General features: G+C 40.2%; 1 protein-coding gene across 2 annotated transcripts in view; it reads left to right on the plus strand.

Moving 5' to 3' along the window:
- Nucleotides 1-14,324, plus strand: part of TSPAN11 (tetraspanin 11) — a 169,960-nt gene that overhangs the window by 145,506 nt on the left and 10,130 nt on the right. For both annotated transcript variants that reach the window (XM_043967781.1, XM_043967780.1), the window contains exons 6-7: nucleotides 10,753-10,911; nucleotides 11,878-11,964. In XM_043967781.1, the coding sequence (XP_043823716.1) occupies nucleotides 10,753-10,911; nucleotides 11,878-11,964 (246 nt within the window). The remainder of the gene's footprint in view (nucleotides 1-10,752; nucleotides 10,912-11,877; nucleotides 11,965-14,324) is intronic.

Genomic DNA, 14,324 nt, shown 5'->3' on the forward strand with positions numbered 1-14,324 from the left:
GTGAGGGAGAGAAGTAAAGAAAGAATGGCAAAGGAAGGAAGAAAGAAGAAAGGAGAAAAAAAGAAGAGAGAAAGGAGAAAAAAAGGAGAGAAAAAAGGAAGGAAGGAAGGAAGGAAGGAAGGAAGGAAGGAAGAAAGAAAGGAAGGAAGGAAGGAAGGAAGGAAGGAAGGAAGGAAGGAAGGAAGGAAGGAAGGAAGGAAGGAAGGAAGGAAGGAAGGAAGAAGGAAAGAAAATAAGTCCATTTGTCTCTGAAGAAAACCTGATCTCTCCTGAACTTCTCAGACCATGTTGAGCTCTCCCTGATGGACCCAGAGTCATCCAGGAGTCACATCCCACCCCACCCACTCTCACCTCCCACCCCCACCCCACTGTCAATTCTCAGACACAAAACCAAACCACCTTGTCTTGCGGTCTAGTCAGCATGAGTCCCACCAAGTTTATGTCCAGATACAGCACAATTGCTGAGCTGCAGAACTTGAGGATCACCTGTTGCCCACACTGATGCTGAACCAGTTACAAAACCTGGTCTGGGCTCTAACCCCCAGATTCCTTTGACTCACTCCCCCAACCCTTTGAAATTCATAATGTTGGAGACTTGATGCGGTTCATCAGACACCATGATCCCCCAGAAGTCCAGAAGTAAATGAGGCAGTTGAATCTGATGGGCTTTTTCCAAATGTCTTTGTAGGCAATGAAAGAGCCTCCTGTCTACCATGTGGTTAGCCAATTGGAACAGACACTTTTTCATGTTCAGGAAGCCATTCTACTAGCATCCTCCCAGCGGAGAGGCTGCAGCAGTCAAGCAAAATGATGCGACTGCATGCACCAGGCCCTCATTACAGTCACAAAAGTTTTGTTTTGTTTTTAATGGGGATGGGAGAGTGGGAAAGAAAAAGAAAGGATAGTAATGGGGTGGCAAAAAAAGGAGGAAAGAAATGAGAGTCATTTTAAAAATACACAGATGAAAAGAGAAGGAAACCCAGACAAGAAAGACAGCTTTGAAAGTTACATATTGAATTTATTATATACTTAGAAGGCAAAACAAGCTATAAATAATAGATATTCAAGGCTTTAGATATAAAATCCTTTTTTCCCATTCTACTGTGTGATTGAATACAATAAAATAAAATATAAAAGGGACGGAGTTGACAGGAAAAGGGAGATTATATTCCAGTGGTACTCTGCCCTCATCAGACCTCATCTGAAGAATTGTGTTCAGCTCTGGGCACTATAGTTTAAGAAGGACATTGATAAGCTAGAGAGTGTCCAGAGGAGGCCAGCCAGGATGGTAATGGAATTTGAGTCCCTGCCATATGTGGATTGATTGAAGGAATTGGGCATGTTCACCCTGGAGTAGAAGAGATGATAGCAGTGTGTGAAGGAAAGATTGGACTTGTTCTGTTTGGCCCCACAGGGAGAACCAGGAACATTGGGTGGAAATTGAAAAGAAGTAACAAATTTGATGCCAAGAAAAAACTTCCTTGCAATTCAAACTATCCAAAGGTTGAATAGATTTTTTGGAGGCTAGACAACCACTTGTTGGGTATGTTATAGTAGAGAGTCTTTCTGTGTCTGGATAAGATTAGATGACCACTGAGGTATGTCCCAAATCTCGGATTCTGTCACTCTGATCTTTTGTACACAGACTTGCTCATTTTCTTTGGTATTTAAGTTCAGAATTTCCTTTTCAAAAAAAGAAAGACAAGGATTCCAATCAAGCCTCCATAAGACTGATGACAATGCATGCTTCCCACCTCTTCACACAGAGGTGGTGAACTTCAGGCACCAAGTGAGACATATATTTTCAGCCACAATTAATAGATGGACTATTTTTTTTTCCTTGAGCATATTTAATATGTGACAAGAGAAGATTTTGGAGTAGTGAGGAACAGTGTGCTTGAGGAGGAATTTAGAAGTAGCATTAGTAATGCCAAACAAAAGAAAAGAAAGAAAAGAACATCAATGAAACAGTTAAAACAATGCATATAGGGGCAGCTAGGTGGCAAAGTGGATAAAGCACTGGCCCTGGATTCAAGAGGACCTGAATTCAAATCCAGCCTCAGACATTTGACACTTACTAGCTGTGTGACCCTGGGCAAGTCACTTAACCCTCATTGCCCCTCCCAAAAAAATTTTTTTAAAAACAATACATATAACCACAATAACAACAAATATAAATATTTTTATTGTTATTCTATATTATAAATATTAATATTATAGCTAATATTTACATAGTGCTTACTATGTGCCAGGCACTATACAAAATGCTTTACAAATGTTATCTCATTTGATCCTTACAACAACCCTAAGAGGCATGTGCTATTATCATCCCCATCTTACAGAGGAAAGCAGAACTTTAGAACTGGCTGGAGTGTTAAATTTGAAAAATACTCTTTTTTTTTTGGTAAGGCAATGAGGGTTAAGTGACTTGTCCAGGGTCACACAGCTAGTAAGTGTCAAGTGTTGTATGTCACTGAGATTCACAGTTCGTTATACAGTCCTCTTTTTCTGTTCATTATTTATGGAAATGTTGATGTTTGTCAAGTTCATAATAAAACAAAAAATAATTTTAAAGCAACAACAAAAAAAGAAGCAACAGAGGAAACTGTTCTCATGGATCTGATTCTGACCAATAAGGAGAAATGCTCCTTGGTATTTTCTTACTCCTAGACAATGTACAGGATATAGTCCTGTACTTGGAGTCAGGAAGACCTGGGTTCAAAGCCTGCCTTAGACATTTACTAGGTGTACAATCCCAGACAAGTCACTTAACCTAATCTGCTTCAGGAAAATTATAATAAGTACCTAGGTAATAACCTCCCAGGGTTGTTACGAGGATAAAATGAGATATTTGTAAAGTATTTGTAAAACTTAAAGTATTATATAAATGTGAGTTATCAGTGGAACTAGTGGTAGTGGTGGTAATAATAGTGGTGGTGGTAGTGGTGGTGGTGCTGGTGGTGCTGGTGGTAGTAGTAGTGGTGGTGGTGGTGGTGGTGGTGGTAGTAGTAGTAGTAGTAGTAGTAGTAGTAGTAGTAGTAGTAGTAGTAGTAGTAGTAGTAGTAGTAATCCTTGATGAAGAAGGAAAGATAGGAACCAGGAGGGGAAATCAACCACTCCATTTTAGAATTTATGATAAAAGAAGAAAAGCCAGGCAGGATATGGCATGGATACTAAATCCTATAAGAGAAGCTATGGGAAGCTCCAGAAAATGAAATTCTGTAGAAACAATTCCTATGAGGAGTAAAAAAGGAAAGTATCTAATGAAATTTATGTGGATATTCATCAACCAACTTAGAATTTTAAAAGACTTGTATAGAAGAAGAAAGCGAGACTAGGCAACGAGTGGTATGGTTCTCAAAGAAAAATGTCAAAAATGCCGAAGTCTAGAATCAATGAAGACTAGGATACACAGTAAGAATTTTTTTTTTTTTTTTTTAGTGAGGCAATGGGGGTTAAGTGACTTGCCCAGGATCACACAGCTAGTAAGTGTGTGTTGAGTGTCTGAGGCAGGATTTGAACTCAGGTACTCCTGACTCCAGGGCCGGTGCTCTATCCACTGTGCCACCTAGCTGCCCCCTACAGTAAGAATTTTTTAAATGGTGTTTTCAATCTGTGGTGGAAGAAAGAAGATGATGAAAAAAGAGAGGATTATAGCTCATAGAGTATAGGTTAATAATAATAGCAATAATAATAATAGCATTTATAAGTTCTTTAAGGTTTGCAAAGCACTATACCTGTTATCTTATTAGATCTAAATATTTGCTTATCACAGTAACCCTGTAAGATAAGTGCTATTATTATCCCCATTACAGAAGAGGAAACTGAGGCTGGGAAAGATTAAGTGACTTAACTCAGAATGACACAGGTATCAAGGGTCTGGTGAAGAATTTGAAATCAGACTTTCCTGACTCCACAGCCAACATTCCTTACCCACTGTACTTACTATCTAGCTGCCTGGGTTAATAATAACAGATGATGGAGAGGGGGTAGAACTATTTAACTCTCATTTTGTTTCTGTTTTCTCTGTCAAAAAGAATAATCTTTGAATGGGAAAGGAAAGAACAAAAATAGGGAGTTGAAAACACAAACAAATGGAGGATGACAAAAAGGCAACATGGGATAGTAAAACAGAAAGTAGAAAAATATTCAGCACTTACTGTAGGCCAGGCACTGGGCTATGGCAAAATGGGATAGTGGATGGGGGACTAGCCTCAAGAAGGCATGGATTCAAATTCTACTCTGACAGACTACTTGGGTGAGAAATTGACTTACTTGACTATCCTGGGTGAGTCACTTGACTTCTTAGTTCCTCCCAGGTAACTCTTTAAGACTAGAAATTTCAGAGAAGGTACCAAAGAAATCATACGTCTGGTCCAAAAATGTAATAATTGTTGTTTGCCCTTCATATTAGAAGAGGACAAATGACATCATAGGTGATGTCTTGACTTGCGCATGAATTGGGTTATGCAGAGTCATTAACCTCATTCTCTCTTCCTGAGTCATCAAAGTCCAGTGGCAGGACAAAAGTCAAGATGATTGTCAATGACCTGGGATGCAGTGAATAACTTTGGTGTCTTCGATGACTGACCAAACTCTAAGTGCTATACCATGCCTTCCAAAAAAACAAGAGATTATCTGGCTGCCCTCAATGAGTACAATTCAAAAGGTTTTTTACAGACCCAGCAGATGCAATTGCTGGATCTTTAAAGGACCATAGAGGGTAGAGACAGTGCCATAGGACTGGAGAAGGGAAAATATTGCCCCAATTTTTTCCATCTGGACAAATGTTTCCATTGTGTAACACAATTGTGTTATGATAATTAGCTCATTTTATACCTAGGGGCAATATAATGGCCCCTAAGATCCACATGCTTACCCTCCTCTGAGGCTTTAAGGAGTTCATTTTAAAATAAAAGTTATCAATCTCTCCTAGCCTCCAGTGAGGAAAATTCCCAACATTTAGACAGAGGTTGGGTTCTCTGCATAAATTTATAACTATATCTATATCTAGTTAACCCCTGGCCTCTTTGTAATTGAGGCAAAATTCAGGTTACTGGAGATGTTTTGGTAACAAGACAGCAAATTATATTAAAGTTTCTGTGAATAGACAAGGAAGGAAAGTAAGAGAAAAAAAAGTCAGGCTTTTCCCCAGGACTTTAGTCCTTAAGTAAGTGGGTATAATGGTGGCATCAATCAGTGGCATCTCTTCTGCTCTGAGATGTCTGTAGCACCTTAACTATGGTATTTCTTTTCTAAATACAGCTCAGTCCTACTCTCTTTTTCACCCTTTGTTGGTTGTGCAGGAGCTCAGTTCTGTATGACCTAGATACTCCCCCTTCCCTTCCAGAGCTTCTAATTCTCTCTCTGATTCTGAGATAGTTCCTCCCTTTGCTATAAATTCTTTAAGGGGTGGCCAAGTCTCTCCTGTAATGGCTTTGATTAATCCAAAGACATGTACAGGTCCTGTTCAAATTCAATTCAGATTGATTGATTCAATTAATAATTGTTCTTACCTAACAAAGGTAATTGCTGTTAGGTTGAAGCAATAATCAAGTGGAGCCCACCCTTAGTACAGAGAATTCCTACAGTACAGAAATTACAGAAACCTTCCACATATATGCCCTGCAATCTTCCTAGAATTTATAATCATAAAGACTTGTCAAGGGCATGGAGAGGTTAACTGGCTTGCTAATAGTTGCACATAAGGCAGAATTTGATCACATGTTTTCTTAACTGAGCCAGTCTTCTATCCACTATGACAATGGTTCTCAAAGTACGATCTGGGGATCCCCAAGACCCTTTCAGGGGCATCAGTGAGGTCAAAACTATTTTTGTACTAATACAAAGACATTTCCATTTCTAACTAAATATCGATAGCTATAACCCACATAATCAAAAGCTCTTTGGAGAAGGGGATCCTCAATAATTTTTGAGTATAAAGAGATCTTGAAACCAAATAGTTTGAGAACCACTACACTATAGCATTCTTCCTCTTAATTTGATTTTAAGCTGTTTTAAAAGGGACGTAGGATCCACTATCAAGTAAATGGCCTATTGCTTCCCACCCTAGTGCAACTATCTTTGGAGCATTGTATTCCATTCAAGGTGCCACTTTTTAAGAAGGACATTAATAAAGGTGGAGCGTTTTCAAGAAGTGGGAGATAAGAATAATGAGAGAGCAAAAGACCATGACATATGAGAATTGGTTTGCAGATGACATAAATGAAGGAGAGATGGAAGACAGACAAATTCAGGCACTGAAAAGATCTTAACAGAGTATACTAATGCCCCAAGCCTAATAGGATGAATTTTAGCAAAGACAAATGTAAAGTCCTATGCTTTGGCATAAAAAACTATCATTTCAGATGTCCGAGATGGGAGAGGTATGACTAAACATGAAAACATGATTTTTTTTTAATTTGAAAAAAGAAAGGGAGAGGGGGAGTCTTTTGTGGGCCATTACAGCCAGGTTCCAATTAGCTGGAATAATGAATTTTGTGAAGTGGTTGCACATATTCAAATCTGCTCTATTTGAAGTTATAATTATTTAAAATATGGTAATTGGTTTGAGCCTAATGAAAATATGCCATATGAATTCAAATAATGCAACCATTTCACAAGATTCATTATTCTCACTAATAAGAACCTAGTTCAATATGAGTCAACAATGCAATATGAATGACAAAAAAGCTAGCACATTCTTATACTTCATTAAGACAGGCATAGCGTTCCTTAAAAAGGAGGTGATAATGTTATATTCGACTATATTCTGTCCTCATCAGATCATATCCGAAATATTGTTTTCAGTTCTGGTTGCCACATTTTAGGAGGGCCAAGCTTCCGAACATCCAGAGGAGGGAGATCAAGATGGTGAGAGAACTAGAGACCTTGCCACGCGAGCATTGGCTAAAGGAGCTAGGAATGTTTAGCTTAGATAAGAGAAGACTTAGTCAGGGAATGATAGGCACCTTCAGGCACATGGAGGACAGTGAGGTAGAAGGGTGACAAGAGTTGTTCTTGGCTCTCCTCCAAACGTCTCTATTTCTGTTGAGAGCACCACCATCCATTAAGTCACCTTAGCCGTCCGGGACTCTCCTTCTCCTCTCTCCATATCAACTGATGGATGAGTCTTGTCAATACTTTTTTTTTTTTTTTTTTTTTTTTTTTTAGTGAGGCAATTGGGATTAAGTGACTTGCCCAGGGTCACACAGCTAGTAAGTGTTAAGTGTCTGAGGCCGGATTTGAACTCAGGTCCTCCTGACTCCAGGGCCGGTGCTCTATCCACTGCACCACCTAGCTGCCCCTCAATACTTTTTGTGATGACATCTCTCATGTTCACATTCTTTTCTCAGACTCGTAACACCTACCCTCATCAAAACCTTCAGTACCTCTTGGCTAAACTATCACAATAGGGAAGTACCCAGAAAAATAAGTGGACTTTAACAAAGTGAGAATGTAAGCTAAAACTTCGTAACCAGAACTCTTCTAGAAAAAAGAATAGACTACTTCAAAAGGCTTTCCCCTCACTAGATGGCTCACTTGCTGTGGCTATCATGTAGGTTTGGACTAGGTTGCCCCTAAGGCCCCCTGATATTCTGTTATTACAACCCAGAGGGGGAAAAAAAGAATAGACAAGACAAATTGTTATATAATCACAACTCCCCATCTTGAGCTTCTGAAGTTAATTTTTTGTTTGTTTGTTTGTTTGTTTAGTGAAGCAATTGGGGTTAAGTGACTTGCCCAGGGTCACACAGCTAGTAAGTGATTTGAACTCAGGTACTCCTGACTCCAGGGCCAGTGCTCTATCCACTGCGCCACGTAGCTGCCCCTTGAAGTTAATTTTTTAACCCTGGGGTAAAACTTTACATTGATTCCTGTTGAATTTTATCTTGATATATCATTTCATCTTATTAGATTTATCCTAATGTTCTAGCCTAAGATTTTTGAATCCTAGAAACATGATATGGCATGCTAGTTATGCCTCCCAGCTTTGTGATGTATGAAATTTTTATAATATTTCATCTATGTTGTTTATCAAAGCAATTGAGAAAAATGGCAAATAGCACAAGACCATGCCCAGATCTCCAGAACACTCCACCAGAGACCTTCTTCCAAGCTGACAGGGAACTATCAATGACTATTCTTTGAGTCCAGGCCTTCAATCACTTTCTAATTCACCTGGCTACTAGCAGTGAATCCTACAACTCTCAATCTTTTCCGACAGGATAGGATGAGAAACTTTTTCAGACACGTTTTTAAGGAAGGTCAAGGGATGCTCCAGCATTGCCCTGATCCACTAGTCAATTAACCTTATCAGAAAAGGAAATAAAGCCGTTCTAACATGACCTGCCCTGGCTAGAGTTACAGAGCCATGCTGGTTCTTTGTCCCTGCTGCTTTCTTTTCTAAATGTTCAGTGGCATGAATTGGAATAAAGATCACTGGCCTTTCATTGATGGGCTCCACCGTCTTCCCTCTTTTCAAAAATGGAGACACGTACTCTTTGCAAATCTTAAATCAGTACAAAAATGGCAGCTGTTCTCACTATTGCTTGTCTGGTAGTTGTTTTTCTATCTTGTCTGGCAGTGCTTGTGAGTCTCCATCAGTATCCCTTGGAGGATAACAGTTGTTTCCTCCTCAGAGGGTCTACCTCCATCCTTTTGGGGAAAAACTTACCCTGATAAGAATGGCAGCTTCTCAAGAGCAGGGACTGTTCCATTTTGCGTGTTTGGGTTTGTATCTCTAATTCCTAACACAGCTCCTGGGAGGCAAGGGAAGCTTATGCAACGTCCCTTAGTGGACTGAACCTCATCTCTGCCCTTTAGCTCAACTGTTCTTTCCCTTCCTTTTCCCCTCTGTTGCAATTCTTCTATTTCTCCATCATTCCCCGCTTTTTCTTCAGGTCCATTTCCTTCTTCGTTTTCACATTGTAAGTTTTTTTTCCCATTTTTTTAAAAAGGATCACTTCAAGATTCCCAATATCTTGTGATCTCATAGATTTAGGGGATTCTCTTCCATTCCCTCTCATCCTATATGACTCTTAGCCACTGTCCTCCTATAAATCTCCACAAGGGGTCCACCCAGTATGCTGAAGACCTTCTTCTACAATCAGAGGCTCTTAAGCTGGGATCTGGGAACTCATTTTCTAGTACTTTGATAACAACATTTCAATATAATCAGTTTCCCTTGTAACTATCTATTTTGTTTTATGAATTTTAAAAAATGATTCTGAGAAGAAATCTATAGATTCATCAGACATTCAGTAGAGTCCATGACAAAAAAAAAAATAGTTGAGAACTCCTGGTGCAGATATCTTGAAATTGTCTGGATAGTGATTGAAAACATGTAGCTGTCCTGCTACTGATCTCTCCATCAGTCATGCAAAAACAGGTGGGCGGGGCAGCTAGGTGGCGCAGTGGATAGAGCACCAGCTCTGGATTCAGAAGGACCTGAGTTCAAATGCGACCTCAGACACTTAACACTTACTAGCTGTGTGACCCTGGGCAAGTCACTTAACCCCAATTGCCTCACCAAAAAAAAAAAAAACAAAAACAAAAACTGGTGGGTCTTTTTGTGGTGGCAAGGAATTGGAAGTTGAGGGGATGCCCATCAATTGCGGAATGGCTGGACAAGTTGTGGTATATGAATGTAATAGAATACTATTGTGCTGTAAGAAATGATGAGCAGGAGGAGTTCAGAGAAACCTGGAGGGTCTTGCATGGGCTGATGATGAGTGAGATGAGCAGAACCAGGAGAACATTGTGCACAGTATCATCAACATTGTGTGTTGCCAACTGTGATAGACTAGATTCTTCTCACCAATCCAATGGTACAAGAAAGTTCCAAAGGACTCATGATGGAAAAGGCTCTCCAAATCCAGAAAAAAATAAAAGAAACTGTGGAATGTGGACGCTGACTGGACCATATCTCTTTTGTTTTTCTTTTTGGAGGTTTTTCCTTCTTGCTCTGATTCTTCTTGTATAACATGACTGATGCAGAAATAGGTTTAATGTTATAGATCAGATTACCTGCTGTCTAGGGGAGGGGGCAGGGAGGGGAGGGAGGGAGAAAAAATTTGAAATTGGAAATCTTATCTAAAGAAAGGTTGAAAAATAAATAAATAAATAAATAAATAAACAAATGAATAAATGAATAAATGAATAAATAAATAAATAAGTAAATAAATAAATAAATAAATGAATGAATGAATGAATGAATGAATGAATAAATAAATAAATAAATAAATAAATAAAAGAACAGGTGGGCAAGGAAAATTGTTCTAACACCACAACCGTCACTTCTACAAATGGCTCATTTTCTGGGGTATTTCCAAAACCTGTACAACTAAATAGTATTGTGCCCAAGGTAGCTACCCACCCTTTTTCCCATAAATACTCTCTGGCTTGCTAATTACCTTGCCTACCTTGAGTCATTTGCTTGCAGGTTCTCTAAGTCCACATGGGGGGTGTTAAGGGAGCCTCTACCTCCTCTCCTCTAGCCCCCGAAATCTAATTTGATTTAATACAAAATTAATACTTATATGTCTGAGAGTGAAATTTATGACATCAGAAATATGTAATTTATATAAAGTCATATTTTAAAGTGTCCCTCCTCCCACTCACCTATGTTTTGTGGCTGCCTGGCTAGCTGTCTACCTTCGCCAGAAACTAAGGGTTTACTGCTAGGGGCTCTCTTGCAAGTGTACCTCCCATCACCGCACTGTTTTCTCTGCTCTCCCCTCCACCCCCCAGTTCAAGTGCTGTGGCAGCAACAGCTCAGCAGACTGGGAATATAGCACCTACATCCAGTCTCCAGAAGCTGAGGGTCGGAAGGTGCCTGACAGCTGTTGTAAGACAATTGTGGTACTCTGTGGTCAGCGGGCCCACCCTTCCAACATCTATAAAGTAGAGGTAAGTAGTAGACCTTGAGACAGTGCTCCTCTCATGGGGATTGGAAGGGAAGAGAGAGACGGAGCAACAAAGACAGGGACAGAGGGAGGGAAGAGAGAAAGGAAGGATGGGGGGTGGGGCATGATTACCACAGTATTTTAGATCTGAGAGGGACCTTAAACAGAAATTCCTCCACTTGTTATCATGTGAGTCAGGAGTCCTGGATTCTAATCCAGCCCATACAACTGACCTTGGGCACTGGATTTACTCTCTTGGGGCCTCAGTTTCTTCATTTGTAAAATGAAAGAGGTAGACTAGATGCTTATATTCTGTATGCAGAGCCACCTTAGGGCAAATGCATGCTCTATGCAATGTATTTCATGTAAAGGTAATCCCAGATCATCATTATTATTTAAGATGACTGCAAACTCCCTAAGAACAAAAACTGTGGCTTCTGGTTATTTCCTATTCTGCCCAGGCCCCAGAGTAGCTCAAAGTGCTTTGAGTGTCACTTGGTCTTGGCTGTGGCATCGTCCAGGGGGTAGTGATGCTAGCTGGATGTGGATGCCTTCTGGTTTGTTCAGAAATCTATCAGCTTCTTCCTCCTCAAAAATCCACCCTCGCCCCTGAGATTTGACCTGACCTCGGGACTGGCAGAAGGTTGACTTTGACTCATAAGACCTTTGGACTTGTAGGGTAGACAGTGCAAGTAGTATCATTCCACTTTATGGATAACAAAACAGAGGCCTAGGTTAAATAATTTGCCCAGGGTCACACTGCTAGTAAGTATTAGAGCTGGGATTTGAACTCAGGTCTCTTGAATGCAAGATTAGTGATTTGTCCACTATGCCACAACTGCCCCCTGTGGATTTCAGAATACATTGTTCATCCCTTTCCCCATTCCCAAACTAGTGCTTTAGCCCTCCCCACTCTTCCCCTTAGGCCACCCTCCTGCAGATGAACACTTTCCCTTGGTTTCCCACACAGGGTGGCTGTATCACCAAGTTGGAACAGTTTCTGGCCAATCACCTTCTACTCATGGGAGCTGTTGGGATCGGAGTTGCTTGCCTGCAGGTAAGTCTCTCCCACTGTATCATGGCTTAGGGTTGCCTGACGCCACCAAATTAGAAAAGGAAAAAGAGATTCCTTTCACCTCTGTGGATAGGGAGAGGATTGTTGGCTAAACAAGGAATAGACATGATAATAATGCAAGCTAAAGCACAACTTTGGTTACATAAAATTTTAAAATTTTTAAGCAAATAAAACCAATGCATTAGAATTAGATGGAAAACAGTTAAGAAGGAGGGGAAACCTTCACAGAAAATTTCTTGATAAGGTCTGATGTACAAGATATAGGATATAAGAAACTGATACAAAAATATATTAGAGCTGGAGACAGTTTTTATATGTAAATGGTCAAAGGATATGAATAGGCAGTTCTCAAAAGAAATACAAACTTAGCAATTACATGAAAAAATACTCTGAATTATAAATAATAAGATAAATGAAAATTAAAACAACTCTGAGGTTCCACCTCTCATCCATCAGACTGGGCAAAAATGACAATTATTGGTTGGACTGTGGGAGGACAGTCACACTCATACATTGTTGGTGGAGCTGTGAATTGGTCCAGTCATTCTGGAAAGTAGTTTGCGATTGTACTTGAGAATGAATCATAATAAGCGCCAGGCAAAGTGCTGAATATACCAAGAAACACTGAAAGAACCCCTGGCCTCAAGAAGCTTACATTCTAACTGGGGATACAATATGTATATAAATATCTATGTTACATATTGAGTAGAGGAAGGGGCCAGGGGGGCTTTTACTGAAGATGGCATTAGAGCTTAGTCAGGAAAGAATTCAGTAATTCTAAAAGATTAAGGTGAGGATAAAAAGCATTCTAGGGAAGTAGTCCCATGACAAAAAAAATGGGAGATGTACCATAATAATTAGCCTAATTGTTGTGTCATAGAGTATATGTGGAGGAGTAATAAGTAAGAAGACTGGAAGATAGGAAGAGGTCAGCTTCTAAAGAGCTTAATTAGAGGCAAACATTCTCTTAATTCAATGATAAGTGTGCAAAGGGAGAGACTCTTGGTCAGGGATGAATCATACCTAAGAAAAGTTGGTAAGAAAAGGGCTATAGGAGCAGCCAGGTGACACAGTGGATAGAGCACCGGCCCTGGAGTCAGGAGGACCTGAGTTCAAATCCGGCCTCAGACACTTAACACTTACTAGCTGTGTGACCCTGGGCAAGTCACTTAACCCCAATTGCCTCACAAAAAAAAAAAAAAAGAAAAGGACTATACATTTAAAATGAATGGAAGAGAGAGAAAACTGCCTCTCAAATGAGAAAACATAGCTATAATGGAAGAAGATTAACAAAAAAAATGCCCAGAAATTCAAAGGAGACAAAAATCCATGAATGAAACTTGTGATAAAACCTATGGCCTTTGATGCCTGAATAAAAAGCAAAGCATGGTGAAAAAGCAAGGTGAGCCAGTTGTCCTAACACAAGGAGGCATATTTGATCTCATAGGTCACTTGGAAAGATAATACCAATGAATGGATTATGACTCTGTATTTGGAACTGGGGGATGTGGGTCAGGAAGTCTGGACCTATGATTTCATTGTCGAGGAACCTCTCTCTGCCAATACTGATAAGCATCTCAGAGTCTTCAGAATTGCCTGGTCTTACTGAGAGGTTAAACTACTCTAAGTTCTATATATCCAGGTCTAACCTTTCACTTGAAGTCCAGGACCACATCACCTGCCTTTGGAAATTTCAAATTGGATGTCCCATAGGTACTTCATACTCGACTTATGTCTAAAACAGAACTCATTTCCTTCCCCCAAACCCCTCTTTCCACCCCATTCCTCTTTTGAACTTCCCCATTTCTGTTGAGGTGATACCATCCTTAGAGTAACCCAGATTTAGGGGCAGCTAGGTTGCACAGTGGATAGGGCACTGGCCCTGGAGTCAGGAGGACCTGAGTTCAAATCCAACCTCAGCCACTTGACACTTAGTAGCTGTGTGACCCTAGGCAAGTCACTTAACCCTGATTGCCTCAAACATCGAGGACCATCTCCAGTCATCCTGAGGCATTGGACCCAGATGGTTCTGGAGGAGAGAGTGAGACTGGTGACCTTGCACAGCCCTGCTTCACTTAAATCCATTTCACTCCAAGTCATGACATCACCTCCTGATATCATGGTCCTCTTCAAGAATGAAGGACAAAACAACCCAGATTTCCAACCTTGGTGTCAATCTCTGACTCCTTACTTTCCTACACCCAACATCCAATCCATTGTCAAATCTTGTAATTTCTTTCTCCATGATATCACCTATACCTGTTCCCACTTTAGGCCCTTATCACTTCTCATCTGGATAACTGAAATGCCTCCAAAGTTGTGTCCCTGCCTCAAGTTTCTCA

Source organism: Dromiciops gliroides, chromosome 5 (assembly GCF_019393635.1).
Source record: "Dromiciops gliroides isolate mDroGli1 chromosome 5, mDroGli1.pri, whole genome shotgun sequence".
In the NCBI taxonomy this organism is placed as follows: domain Eukaryota; kingdom Metazoa; phylum Chordata; class Mammalia; order Microbiotheria; family Microbiotheriidae; genus Dromiciops; species Dromiciops gliroides.